This window comes from Adiantum capillus-veneris, chromosome 18 (assembly GCF_014529385.1).
Source record: "Adiantum capillus-veneris isolate H3 chromosome 18, ASM1452938v2, whole genome shotgun sequence".
Lineage (NCBI taxonomy): Eukaryota > Viridiplantae > Streptophyta > Polypodiopsida > Polypodiales > Pteridaceae > Adiantum > Adiantum capillus-veneris.
In genome coordinates, this window is record NC_140948.1 from 85,637,458 (window position 1) to 85,651,912 (window position 14,455).

The window sequence follows — 14,455 nt, forward strand, 5'->3', positions numbered from 1 at the left end:
ACATTTGGTATGGATTGATATCAAAGGATATGATGAATTGGTATGGCAAGCTAGAATGGTGATATATGGTGTTCTATTTGAAACAACATTTCTGACCAATGGTGTACTCCTCACTTATGTACATTTGCTTCGTTTTATGCACTCCCATCACACCATTCACATGTTACACATTTTTGCACCTTTAAATTGCTTCCTACTAATCATTGCTACTCTTTTGGTTTTTAGTTATTCATTGTGCTATGCAGGCATGTACCCAACATCTTGTAGCTTGCACTCAACTCCACCAATTCTGTACCTTGCAACTGAGGGTATTTCCTTTCCCAACCCCAGAGTATGTTATGGATAAGGAAAATGTACATTTATTACTCAAGTGCTCGTTACGAGCTATGGCCATTTATGCCCAGCTAGCCAATGTGTCTTCATTTTTTAGCATTGAAGAATCTATGAATAAATACGTGCAAGAGGAAATTGCTCACTGTTGCATGGGGGGAGATTGCACCTAGTGTATGCGTTACTCTTCTCTCCTCCTCCCTCTCCTCTCTCGTCATGCCGGTGTATAACTCTGTTCTAGAAGGTGCATGTGCACATGCTCTTTTACTCTCCCTCGCTCCATATCTCTCTTTGTTCACATATAGTATGGATTATACATTGTGCAGTTTTGTCAAGTATGAAGATTTGTTTGTTCATGGTTTGCTGTGTGCAATTTTTTGTATTTCTCAAGGCCTTTCGCGCCTTTGTATGTAGAAACTAGATTTTTCAAATGATATCATTTTGTGCTTTATAACTTTGTGCTCACAAAATCTGGTGTTTACTTATGGAGTCAACTTGTTTTGAGAGGACATGAGCAAGAAACCACGTGCAGAGATGGAAATCACTGTATTCTTGGTCTGCAAGGAACCTTTCACTACCATTTTAGAAGATTTTGATAAGAATACTAGGATTTGTGTAGAATCTTGAACCAATAGGTACTCTCTAGGAGCTCTAAGAAAAGTCCTCCATAAAGTACTACCATCTTTGCTAGTGTCATAGAAACACAAATATTTGAGTGTATATGCATCTCTAGACGAGGAAGAAAAATACTTGTAAGAGAAGCCTAACAAGAACAACATTGTCTCCCTTTGTGATTATTTTCATGAGGTTGGATTCCTTTATAAATGGTTTTGTATTTATAATCCTTTTAGTATGATATAATTTATTTTTTTTGCTAAATGTTTATGTATTGAGTGAGATTATTTAATTTAGATTACTGGAGTTTCGTTCAGATTTGAGAAACAGTGCTGACCTTTATGGATATTTTGATTTGCATGTAAGATGTTTCAAGTCTCAAGTCTTAATCACTACACCATTAAGAAATTCAAGGAATATTTTGAGTTCAATTTAATCATTAATGGTTATTCTTATTGAAGTGGATCATAACTTTTGTTAATATGTACTCATTTGGGGATGTTTAATATATCCTGCCTCATTAGAAACACTTCACAAGTTGAGAAATCTAAATTCTTGCTTTCCAACAGGTTATTGTTTCCATACTAGTATGTATATGCCAAGCTTGACTTTGAGATGGAGGTGTCGATGAATAGTGGTGATTGATAAGTGAGTAATTGAACTATTATTGATTCATGTTTTAACATACATATATTGTAAAGCCTTTGAGTTTCCACCTTTTTTGAGTAGTGTTGACAAGTTTTTGGTTTCAAATATTCTTAAATATCCATATTCATTGGCTATTGGTAGCTATTTCTTTGGTATTGCTAAAGATGATACCAGTAGCTATCACCTTGTGAACTTATTGTTAAATCGTGGACTTGACTTCTACTATGTAGCTCATTTTGACAAAGAAAGTGCAAACATAAATTATAGATGCATGCATTGTTACAAAAAATATATGTACCACTTAAGCCTATGTACACTGCTAATCAAGAAACCTTTGGTTGGGTACTATTACAATAGGGTTCACATGTGTGTTTCAAATACCAACAAAATGGCTTTACCAAACTTTATGCAAGTTTTTGATTCACTAGCGACCCTTAGCAACTTAAACTCCCTATTTAGGTTCTTTGTTTCAAATTTTTATGCAGGTTTTTGATTCGTTGCTTTGCTCAGGTTTGTAGTTTACCTTTGTCTCCTTGCATGTCAACGTGCTATCATTGCAAAGATCACAATAATGCATTTCTTAACTTAAAATCAATACTAAATCTTGTTCTACATGTTTAGGTTGACTGAATTAGTAAATATTTCTCTTTGGTTTAGGTTTGTAGTAAAAGAACTCTCCACCCCAGTCTCCTTGCACACCGGCATGCGATAATTTCTCAAGACTGCTAGTGGCTGGTAATAATACATTTCTTGCCACAATAGTGAAGATCAAATAGGACGTTCAATATTTGATCAAAAACTTAGAAATTTTCTGTTTTTAACATAGCCATCCTCATGCTTCCTGAATAAGAACATGCCGAAATGTAGTGATTTAGATTTGTAGCTCCATGGAAGATGCTTTTCTCAATCGCTTCTCAAGAGTATATCAATTTCTTTAAGAAATGCTTAAATAATAAGCTCACTCTGGTGGACATAGGTAGAGAGATAAAAGAAAGCACAAATTGGTGAGCAATGGCAGGTCAAAAGTTAGCACCAAGATGGGGAAGGCGCCCTCCAACAAGGTATATTGTATAAATGGTTTTGCTTAAGAATCTATTTCCATCATGTGAGGAGATCTAGCGTGTTCTATTATATTGTGAAATCATGCCAAGGGAACTCTATCAATTTTATTTTAGAAAACTTGTATCTATCTTATTTTGGAGTAAGCTTCATATTAATGCAATATTTTAAAAAAAGATAGGAGATTTTGATATTATTTTCAAGACAAACCTCATATGATGTGCACTAAAGGGTTATGATATATTTTGAAATTATGCTATATGTACAAAGGAAAATATGTCCAATTTATTTCAAAAACTTCTGTTGGTATTATTTGAAAAACGTTTAGGAAAACATTTAAGTTTGATCCATGACAGATATAATTTTATTTTTCCTTGAGCAATCCACTCTCCCCTGGCTAATCTCAAAGTGGGAGGAGCTTTGATGTTCTCCCATATCATGAGGTAGATAGTATTGATCAAGTCTCTTCATCAGCGGACTGTTGCATGGATAGACGCAATAAAGCAACGGTTTTCAACCTCAAAGGAGAAGCATTGTCAAGTTTTATGCACAGTCATTGATCCCACCAAGGTTCTTAAGATAGCTTTGCTTAGCAGCTTGCAAAGAATGAAGGAGTAAGTTGTTTTATTTTTATTTATATACATTATAGTAAATACACAAAAAAATTCCTTGTCTAAATAAAATGATTTCCTTGTCTTTCAATGTAGCATGAATACTCATGCCTTAGTAGCCCTCATCTTCGTGATGAGATTGTGAATACCGCAAACTTGTGTGTTGCTGAATGAGAAATATACTTAAAGGGTTTGCTTGGTGAAGATCAAAATCTTATTGTTGCTATTGTATGTAGATAATATGCAAAGGGTACAGAGCCTTCATACCCACTTACATGAAGTTACTTTGGTAGATTGGTTTATGATGTAAGTTATGATTCAAATGTTTTTGTTTGAATTTTTCATGTCATTGTAATGAAGACCATTTGAGTAAACTTGATTTTGACTTTAGGTTCAAATGAAAAAAGATAAGGAAAGGTGATTAGCGTATGTGAAGCACGGCTTGTTCGACAAAAACTTTAAGAAAGACATGGGATAATCCAATAGGATACTATACAAAAATATCAAGAACAAATAGGAAAGGTGTTTAATGTATTTGCATTCAATAGAAGTTTATGAGATTGATTGATTTATTTTCTTACTGTTTGCTTTTTTATTTTTTAGCTACTATTGAACATTGTGGATCCCAACCATTGACCTGATTGGCTAGCAAGAACTATGTCCCTAAAATGGGGAATTGATACTTGGGCTGCATTAGAGAATCTCAATTTGATAGCAGTTCAAGATGCCCCTTGGAAAATCAAGATTCATTGGGTCTCATTAAGGGAAGCGAAAAAGATTACAAGGGGTGCATACAGTCTTAATAAGAGAGACCACATCTTTCGAATGTAAGTAACACTTATATAATAAGTGATGTATATACGTTGTTGTCTAATGTAACCTCACATTATAGTTGGGCTATAATTGGCTTCACAGGGAGTGTTTATTGGCTTGGGTTTTTGATAGGGTATTGCAACTAGTATGAGACTTTTTGGATATGCCAAGAGGGATACCTCTGACACATGATTTCACCATGGGATTTTATTTTGATGAGATCAGTTTTGAAGCAAGTCCATACCTATTTCAAATTGAGGTGTCTCTTGAAGCAAAGACAAAGGATGTGGAGAAGCAGACATTGAAGAAGGTAGACACATCATGGATGGCAACACAACGATTGACTTTAAGGTGAGCCACTGATCAATTTCTATAAATTTATTATGGTTTTTTTGTGGTGATACCTTTGTGTGATTTGTTATCAATTATTGTAGATTCTTGGCATTCTTGGTATCCAAGGGTATCTTGCTAGCCATTCCATTTATGGCAAGAGAGTGGAATTAGGTGGCGACTCAGGATGGTTTCATGTACCCCCTTTCTATGCACACATTGACTCAATTGGAGGTAGAAAATTTCCCATGGTGGATAGATATGGAGAAGGGCCATGTTCTTGGCCACGAGATAGAGCTACAAGAGGTGATATCAAACCATGATGTGATGCACAATTCTCGTCCAAGAAGAGAAGAAGAGATTCATGTAGTTATAGTTAACTCTTTCACATATTACTATATGTTATATTGCATAATATTTTAACATGAAATGTTTTGATTAAGCGACATGCACTTCTTGCAAAGTAAAGGAGGCACTTATTGATATGATCATAGAGGAGGATGCAGAGCTAGAGCTAGGCAAACGATTAAGATTTTTGTTACTGTTTTCCTTCTAAATGCTCCGTACATGGCTCATTATACTTCGTCTTAATGCTTTATTTTCCCTTGGCACGACTGTGGCAAGAAAGAGTATCTCTTTCATCTATGTTATGGAATCTCCTCTACATTCCTTATCTACTTCTGTTGGCTCATGATGCATGGCCATAGTCAAGGACTATATTTCCATTGCTGCAAAATTTAGGGAGGGTGTCTGCAATCCCGCATGGACTACTATTCACAAGAACCTCACATGGGCATGGTGAGAGAGTATTTTGGTCACCCGTTGTCAAGAGTTTTTTTGGAGAAAGGGATTGCGCATGTACATACAAATGCATGGTGCATCGAATAAAGGATTGCGTGGTTACGTGGGGCCCACATGTGTACAGGTAGGACATCATGTACATAGTGTATCGATTTTCACTATCACCAGTACCAGCGTGCTTTTTTCTATAATAAGGAGGAGTTGGTAGAGCATAAAACTTCTTGAGGAAGCTATCCGCACGTCGACAACATGAGGTAAGCAAGTGCGTCAGATGGCATCTAGTGGCGTCAGGAGGTGGAATGGGGTCAATATTTGCACGTGGATGAGTACGCACACAACGTGGATGTTTTCTTGTGATAATTATGCAGAAAGTTCATCATGAGGACCATTTTTTGAAGCCACTCCACGTGGTGGTGGAATGCATTATTGGAAAAATCTGAGTGCCAGGTGTGTGGAGGACGCAAAAGGGTGACAACTATGCATTGCGAGGTCAGTTTTTGGCTTGTTCGAGGTCCGTTTGAGGTCATCTAAAAGGCCAAGGGTGCACAACTAATAAAGCTAAGCGTGGGAACTGAAAAAATAGGGAGAAAACCAAGGAAACAGTGGAGAGAAGAGGAGGAACATCCACAACTGTGTTTTTGCTCATTTTGGAGCTTGTTTTGGCCGTAAACTGCTCATCCGAGGTCGGATTTGAGCACTTTGACATTGTAGACTAGGGTTTTGGGCCGTTTCGAACGCAATGGTTCTGTGCATTTTGCAAAATTCCTCACTATTTTTCTGTTGTTTTTTTTGTGTAAGTTTCTCCTATGAGCGAAGCTTCTGCTCCAGTTTGTGATTGTATCTGGTATAATTGAACCATATTGTGTGAGTTGTTTGCCCCATTGGTGTTGGCCCAAGCTCAATTGTATCTAAACATCAGAAATTCTCCTCTTTTGAGCTGAGTTTTTTGGGTGTGTGTGTGTGTCTCTCTCTCTCTCTCTGTGTGGAGTCGGCAAGTGGATAGTAGTCTCTCTCCTCTCACTCCATCAGTGTGTTCCCTGTCTCGGTCAGGTGGGTTGTGTAAGCCAAGTGGTGCTCCATAGTGTGTGTGTATTATCCCAAGAGTGTGTTTCGGGTCATTATAGAGGCGTTGTGTGTGTTTTCATCCCGCTCACATTCTTTTGGTGCCCCAACTGAGGATCTTCTTCGAGTACCTTCGGCTTCGAGCTTCAAGCTTCGAGATTCGGGATTACAGGTTCCAGACTATAGGTTACAGAGACAGGTACAAGTACACATGATTCACACAGGTATAGGTATCTGGAGTAGAGTGATACACTGACAGTGGAGTCACTTGCAGTTACCGTGGGTATGCATCATTTGGCGCCTGTTTGAGCGCATTGTCTGCTGGATATTAAGTTACTTGTGGAAACTGCCATTGTATGCCTTTGTGGAGCCATATTTGGTTTTATTTGGCAGTCCCAGCCATTTCTGAGACTTGGTCTAGAAGATAGTCATTTCTGATACTTGACTATACCTAATTTACATTAGCCTTCGTGAGAGGATCGATAGCGTGAGGTTTTATTGAGCTGGGGTATTCTCAAATGTGGAGATCCTTTCGGTGATACAGGTAGCTGGAGCACCCTTTTCGTGACCTCACCATAGGCTATGTACTAGTGATTCCTAATTGATGCTCGGGTTCTATTGTTGGCAATTGATGCATACATATACAGTCTATATTTTGGGTTCCTACTGCTCTACTTCTGGGGAAACTCTGTCAAAATTTTTCCAAGTTATGATGGCTGGTTTTTTGGTCTTTTGAGCCATTTATGTTGTTATGCTGCTGAAATTCTGGCAAAATGAGAGGATAAGTCAAATGTGCTTTCTTGGGAGCTGCATGGTTGACTTTAATGGATGATCAAAATGGCCCTCAATTTACTCCTTTTCATTTAACTCAGAGAATCCAGATAAATGTTCATGTGTCCAGGCAGATTTTTTCCAGCAACATATAGTCTTTATGTTCGGGCCAAGAAGATTCAGAGAGATACTGGAATGTCCTTTGCCTGTTGTGATTCCGATGATCAACTATGAAAACTCATTTGATGTGCATGTGTTTGGCCTTATCTAAAGTTGAGCTCCATTGAAGTTTCTGGGAATTGAGTCAGTCAAAAGTTTTTGGTTATTGCACTGTGTTTGAAGGGGTTCTCAAAGCATCGTAACTTGGGTAGCCATGGCTTTCTCTTATCTGGAGTTTCATGGAAGAAGTGCTGAAGATGTGGAAGAATTTTTGGAAAAGATGGAGGTTGCCTGCATTAGCAACTAGATCCATGACCCAGCGCAGATGTTACGTCTTCTCCAAATTTTTTTGAAGAGTGATGCACGAGTTTGGTCCAAAGCATTTGAAGAGGAGTTGCGTGGGGCTGATCCACCCGTAAGTTTGAGCTGGGACAATCTACGACATGGGTTGGAAGTGGAGTTTGTGAAGATAGAAGATCCTGACAAAGTGTGGCAAGAAGTACAAGGTTTGGTGCAGAAGGAAGGTGAGCCAGCAGATACGTACATACGTAAGTTCTCATTGGCATGGGAGAGGATGTGCAAGTCCTTAGCACCACATGTACCCCCACCTGACATGATGAAGAAGGACAGGTTCTTGTCTGGTCTTTGGGAGAATATACGTTGGAGAGTGGAGCTAAAGAAGCCTATGATATATGAAGATGCACTAGAGGTAGCAAGGAACAAAGAGTGGAAGCTGAATATACGTTGGAGAGTGGAGCTAAAGAAGCCTATGATATATGAAGATGCACTAGAGGTAGCAAGGAACAAAGAGTGGAAGCTGAGAAAAATGAGCCAGCTAGGGGTGGAGTCTTTGCCCATGAGGTCTAAATTTCAGCCTATGGATTCTTTGCAAGGTCGCATGCCAGGGGTTCATCATGAACCAGTGGTTTCTGCTACTCCTCAGGTTATGCCAACAGTTGTCACTACAACAGTGCAAGATGATGGGCTAAGGCAAGACATGAGGCAAGTGGTAGATTTAATGAAGAATCTCAGCCTAAACTTGCTAGGTCAAGTGGGAAATAATCGAGGTCGAGGGAGAGTTGCAAATCATCCCAGGAGGTGAAGAAAGACCCAAGAATGGTGTTGGACAAAGCAATGGTAGGTTTTGGAGGCAGACGTCCACATGTTATAATTGTGGAGAGTTCGACCACATCAGCCCCCACAATGTGATAAGCCACCAAGGATGGGGGGAGACATGTATCCATTGCCAAGACAGGTGCTAACTAGGTCAAATGGTTATGGCATTGAAATTAAGGGAGAAGAAGGAACGAGTGGATTAACCTAGGAGGAAAAGGGAAAGAAAAAAGTGATAAGTGTAGTCACGTTGGAGAAGGCATCAAAGCTAGAGGATACATTAGTTATGCCTATTGGGAAGAGGACCACAAAGGACAAGGAAGGAAGAAGTGCCCCAGGTCCTAGTAAGAAGAAGGGAAACAGCCATGAAGGCAAGGATGTCAAGGCCAAGAGTAAAAGAGAGCTCGTCGCAAGTTTCATGTTTCAGATTTTCCACTAGGGGATGGGCAATTAAGCTATGACTTGAAGGAGGATCTGACGAGCAGGAAAGCAGATGTTACTTTTGGGCAGCTAATAGAGATGGTGCCTAAGTTAAAGAGACAATGGAAGAGGATGGTTAACCCAATGGCGAAAGAGCCAGAGAGAGGTTCAATGAAGGTGTTGGCGATGGATGAGATATCAGTCATTTCTCCAATAGTAGATGTGTGGCACAAAAAGAAAATTCTAGGACAAGGTTATGTTGATGGCGGAGCCCAAATATGTGTCATAACACACTCATGTGTTGAGAAGATGGGTCTTACAGTGACTGGGGTGTCAGGCTTCCGAATCAAATTGGCAAACCATCAAAAAGTAAAATGTTTGGGTGTTGTAAAGAGCTTAGAAGTGGAGGCATATGATGCAAAGGCGGTGGTCGATTTTTGTGTGATGACAGCACGATTTGGAGCATATCCTATTATATTGGGTAGACCATGGTTACATGCAGTGGGAGCTGTTCAAGATTGGAGACGTGGTACGATTAGCCTCTATGGGAAGATAGGTACCAAGAAGCTATATAATATGGACACAAGGAAATGATTGGAAGAGATTTTTGAAGATGAGGATGAGTCTAGTGATGAAGACTATTCCACAGTGAGTGATGAGGACAGTGATAGTACTACCAGCAATGATGAGGATGCTGATGTTGCATTGCTTTTAATGGACAAAGGGATCCAGGAGTCTGGTTTAGTTGCATTTGCGAATGAGGTTGAAGATGAAAGTGAAGGGCCTTATGAAGTGATTGAAGAGTTGATGGAAACCAAGGTTGAATTGTCAAAGAAGCAGGAATTGATGACACAAATGATTAGTGGAGACCTCTCAGCTATGGAGAAGGAGATATATTTGCACATGCTGGCTAGTTTTCCTGATTTGTTCATTACTTCATATGAAGAGATCAGAGGGTTCAAGGGAGAAGAGATGCATATAGAGCTGAAAGAAGGTGCTAAGCCTGTGCAGCAAAGGCTAAGAAGGATGGGTCAAGAGCAAATGGAAGCCTTGCGGGAAGAGGTGGACAAGTTATTGAAGGCAAGGTTCATAGTCCTTGTGGAGACCACTGAATGGGTGAGTCCAATAGTAGTCAGTCCAAAGAAGGATGGAAAATGGAGGATTTGTGTAGATTTTAAATTCTTAAACGTAGCCACTAAGAAGAACCCATATCCTCTTCCATTCATAGATCAAATCTTGGAGAAAGAAAAACTCTTAATAGGTAAGAAAACATGGATTTCTTACAATGTTGATGCTCCAAGTGTCTTGAGTAGGGTCAATTTTGACGCTTGTTGACGGTCCACTAGCTTTGACGGTACGTTTTTTCTCCACTCTTGACCTTCCTTGAGAGCCAAGGTGATTGAATATGATTAATCATGGTGCTGTCTTTCAAGAGAAGAGGCTGAATTTTGTGGTTTTTTTTATAGATATAGGTAATATGGATGAGGAAAAATGAGACTAGGTGGTCAATTTTGGAATGGAAGTGTGTGTAGGAGACACTAGTTCACCATGGTTTCTCTTATTCTTCAAGGTTGAGAAGAAGGTGAGTAGGGTGCAGAGAGGAGTGGTGAGAGAGGTGGGGATGATGAGTGGAGAAGTGTGTGTGAAAGAGGAAAATGATAAAGTGGAAAAGGGAGTGTGGCTGCATAGCATGGGCAAACTGGAGTCCACCAATAAAATCATAGCTCACAGCTCGTAGCTCAAAAAAATATGAAAAATTTGGAGGTAAAAGTTCAGCCTACGAGATACAACTTTTTGTATCACCTTTTCAAATTCGGAGAGCATGTGATCTTTAAAAATTCAGCAAAACCAACTGTTTTTTTCCACTGCACAAAGTCCTTGTGAGGTCCTTCTTTGGATGATTCTTTTGAATATCTCCAAGAGTGAGCCCCCCATAGTGCATGCATGCATGCCACATACCCTTGACCTTATTTGGTAGGTCTATAATTGAAGATATTGTTGAGATCATGATATAAGTGAATCGTACAACTAAGAAAATCAAATATTGAGGGGTCTAAAAAAATACATGTCAAACATAAATAATATAGGTGGAAAAAATATAAAGGGGTCAAAATAAATCTCTCTCATTATAAGTCTACCATAAAAAGATGAATATTTTTGGTGGTCTAATTTATTGGAGTAATAGAGAATAGATGTAGGAAGGAAAAAATCACAATAGTGAAAAAATATACACATAAATAGAACTAGTTTTTTTGGATTTTTGTTGGGATGGAGTTACACCAAAAATAAGAGAAGCTTGCATGAAATTCTTTTTATATGGAATAAAGAGTATGCAAAATGGTAAGAAAAAATATGGTAATGGTGAGTCAATGTACATAGCATAAATAATACACCATAGGTAGAAATATTTAAATAAATACCAAAATAATTATGAAAATTCCTTTTATTTAAGCCCTATATACAATGAAATATTTACACACAAATGAGCCATAATATACTTATATATATATATATATATATTTGGCTCAACTAGCCCAGTGACTAGCTAATTGAGGGTTTTTAAAAAGATATGGGAAAAGTCCCCTAACTCACACACACCTATATATAGTGAAAGGGTGAGGGCAACCACAGTGTTTGAGTGATTTGATAGGGTGAGGTAACTCGCTATGGAAATTACAGAGAGCCGAAAAACGGCTATCAGTAGTTGTCAAACCTACTTATGCTAGTTAGCATAGAAGGTATGGTAGGTAGCACAACTGGTATGCTGGTTAGCTTAGTGGGTATGGTGTCTATCATATTGTGTATGGTAGTTTTCAAACCTAGTTATGCTAGTAAGCATACTATGAGATAGAGCTAGCATACATTGTCATGGTGGTAAGCATACTGTGTATGCTAGTTAGCACAGATAGTTATCCTAGCTAACATATTGTGAATACTAGTTGGCATTTTTTGTGTGCTAGTTAGTATAGTCTGTATGATAATAAGCATACCTTCTATGCTATTTAACATAATATACATGCTAACTAGCGTAGAGAGTTTCCCAGTTAGACACAAAGTATGCTAATTAGCATACCCTGTATGCTAGTTAGCATTGTGAATACTACTTGGCATTTTTGTATGCTAATAAGTATACCTCCTATGCTAGTTAACAAACTATGCATGCTAACTAGCATAGAGAGTTTCCCAGTTAGACACAAAGTATGCTAATTAACATACCCTATGCACTAACTAACATACAGGGTATGCAAATTAGCACACACAGTGTGCTGAATAACATATAGGGTATGCTATTTAGCATACGTTTTATGCTAATTAGAATATTGTATGATGGCTAGCATGCAAGTATTCTAATTAGGAAAAAGGTAGGATAATCAGCATGCATAAGCATACCTTTTCTTATACTTATCATACTTGCATCCTAGTCATCATACACAATGTTCTAATTAGCATAAAAAGTATGCTAATTATCATATTTTATATGCTAATTAGCATACCTTGTTAGCTAGTTAGCACACATGGCTAAACACAATGTTCTAATTAGCATAAAAAGTATGCTAATTAGCACATTATATATGCTAATTAGCATGCCTTGTTAGCCATGTGTGCTAACTAGCTAGCAAGATATGCTAATTAGCATATTATATATGATAATTAGCATACCTCTTATGCTAATTAGAACATTTAGTATGATGGCTATCATGCAAGTATGATAACTATAAAAAAGGTATGATAATTAGCATACTCTATATGCTAGCTAGCATTTGGTGCATGCTAACAAGCATTCAAAGTTTAGTTAGCATACCTTCTTTGCTAGCTAGCAAAATGTGGATGCTTATTAGCATACCTCTATTCTAGTTAGCATACATTTTGAGCTAGCTAGCATAATTTGTATTATAGCTAACATACCTCTTTGCTTGTTATCGTAATGTATATTTTAGTTAGCATGCACAATATGCTAACCAACAAAAATGGTATGCTAATTAGCAGAGACGTTATGTTTACTAGCATGACTTATCCTCTAGTTGGCATACCATCTATGGTAGCATACATTGTATGTTAATTAGCATACCATTTATGCTAATTAACATAGCATGTATGCTAATTGCCACATTATCAAACATAAGCATACCATTAACATACACACAATTTTTCCTATTAACATTTTATATATGCTAATTAGCATACATTCTCTGCTAGTTAGCATACACACTATATTCACACTTCTTTGTTAGAATATTTTGTATGTTAGTTAGCATATTAATCATGGTGGTTAGCACATATTGTATACTAGTTAGCATAGTAAGCATAGACAATATGAATGTCTACAGGATATAGATGCCTACCATACATGGAATGCTACTTGTCACATTATGCATACAAGCAATCATAATGGTATCGATGAAAATTAACAGGTGAATGGAATACATAGGTATCAATGATGCAGGATATGAACCTGACAAGATACCTGTCAATCAAAGGAAAGAAGAGAAGCTCTGTAATGATGAATCTGATGAGTTGGATAGACAGCAAGAAAGGGAAGATGTAATGCGACAGAATCCGAAAGCGCACGAGGCTACTGCAAATGGTAAAGGAACAGATGATGATGATGATGAATATTTTATTATGATTGATCATCACAAACCCAAGCCCCCTACAAATGATCAAACAAGCATCTAAGAGGAAACAGTTAGGAGTGTGCGGGAGGAAGGTAGGAGTTCTCAAGAGGAAGGTTTAGTACTGACAGTGGGCTGACTGTGCAAGACGCCGGTGATGACATCCCCCTACAGGGTTTTGTAAACAAAGTGAAATTTAAAGAGATTCTGGAAGAACCTGGGGACAAGAAATGTGCTGCCCCTCCGAGCACCCTGGATGACATAAACGACCATAGCAGAGGTGAAAAGAAAGCCATTTGCTCACGTGCTTGCAAGAAATTATGCTGAATCTGTTCCCTATTGTGTCCAAGTTATGTAGTGTTAGCAAGCTCCACAACCTGTGGCATGTATCTCTCTAGATATTTGTAATGGAAAAACTCTTTTCAATATTATTTTACTGTGCAATTGTTCAGTAGTTTTTGCTTGTCCTTTATGATGTCTTTGTTCGATACCATTTTTGTGTCACAGGGCAAGAGAAATTGCTGTTAGTTGCCCTGCATGATTTTAATTATGCCATTGCATGCAAAACCATACAAAAGCAACATATTGCCAAGGCTAGACAGCTACAAAAGAAAAAGCCGAGATTGAGAAGCGTCTGGCTAGCTATCTTAAACGCTTAACAAAAATAAATGAGTACTTCAACTATGTTCATCCCTCGGGGGAAGTTAATTATGCTGAGTGGTATGCACTGCCAGACCCAATATGCATGCCAAAGCCATTGCCAGACGAGGGTCACGCTTTGGTTCTTGATTTAAATGGCCTGCTTGTTCAAGCTGTAGAGCCAATGCATGGTGACATTCCCCCTAAACATGCAGGGGAAATGATAAAGTACAATGTACAAGATAGGAGGTTGGTATTTTGTCGCAAAGACAACCACAAAATTTTGGAATGGTGCCTCCATTTTTACCATGTGTATATATGGAGCACCAGCATGGCACCTAAAGTGAATGCAATATTAGAAACAATGTTCAAAGAGCAGCGGGATAAGCTGAGAGGTGTTTTTACACGGGGTCATTGTACTGGCCAGCCTTGGCAGATATATAATAAGCCTGTATTCTTGAAGGATTTGAG

At 38.3% G+C, this 14,455-nt stretch overlaps 1 protein-coding gene across 1 annotated transcript in view; it reads left to right on the forward strand.

Annotated features, from left to right (window-relative positions):
* LOC147435969 (uncharacterized) overlaps positions 1-13,409 on the forward strand; it is a 31,992-nt gene extending 18,583 nt beyond the window's left edge. Inside the window, exons 3-4 of the mRNA XM_086487813.1 lie at positions 2,079-2,103; positions 13,162-13,409. Coding sequence (XP_086343939.1) covers positions 2,079-2,103; positions 13,162-13,409 — 273 coding nt within the window. The remainder of the gene's footprint in view (positions 1-2,078; positions 2,104-13,161) is intronic.
* Positions 13,410-14,455: the final 1,046 nt, after the last annotated feature.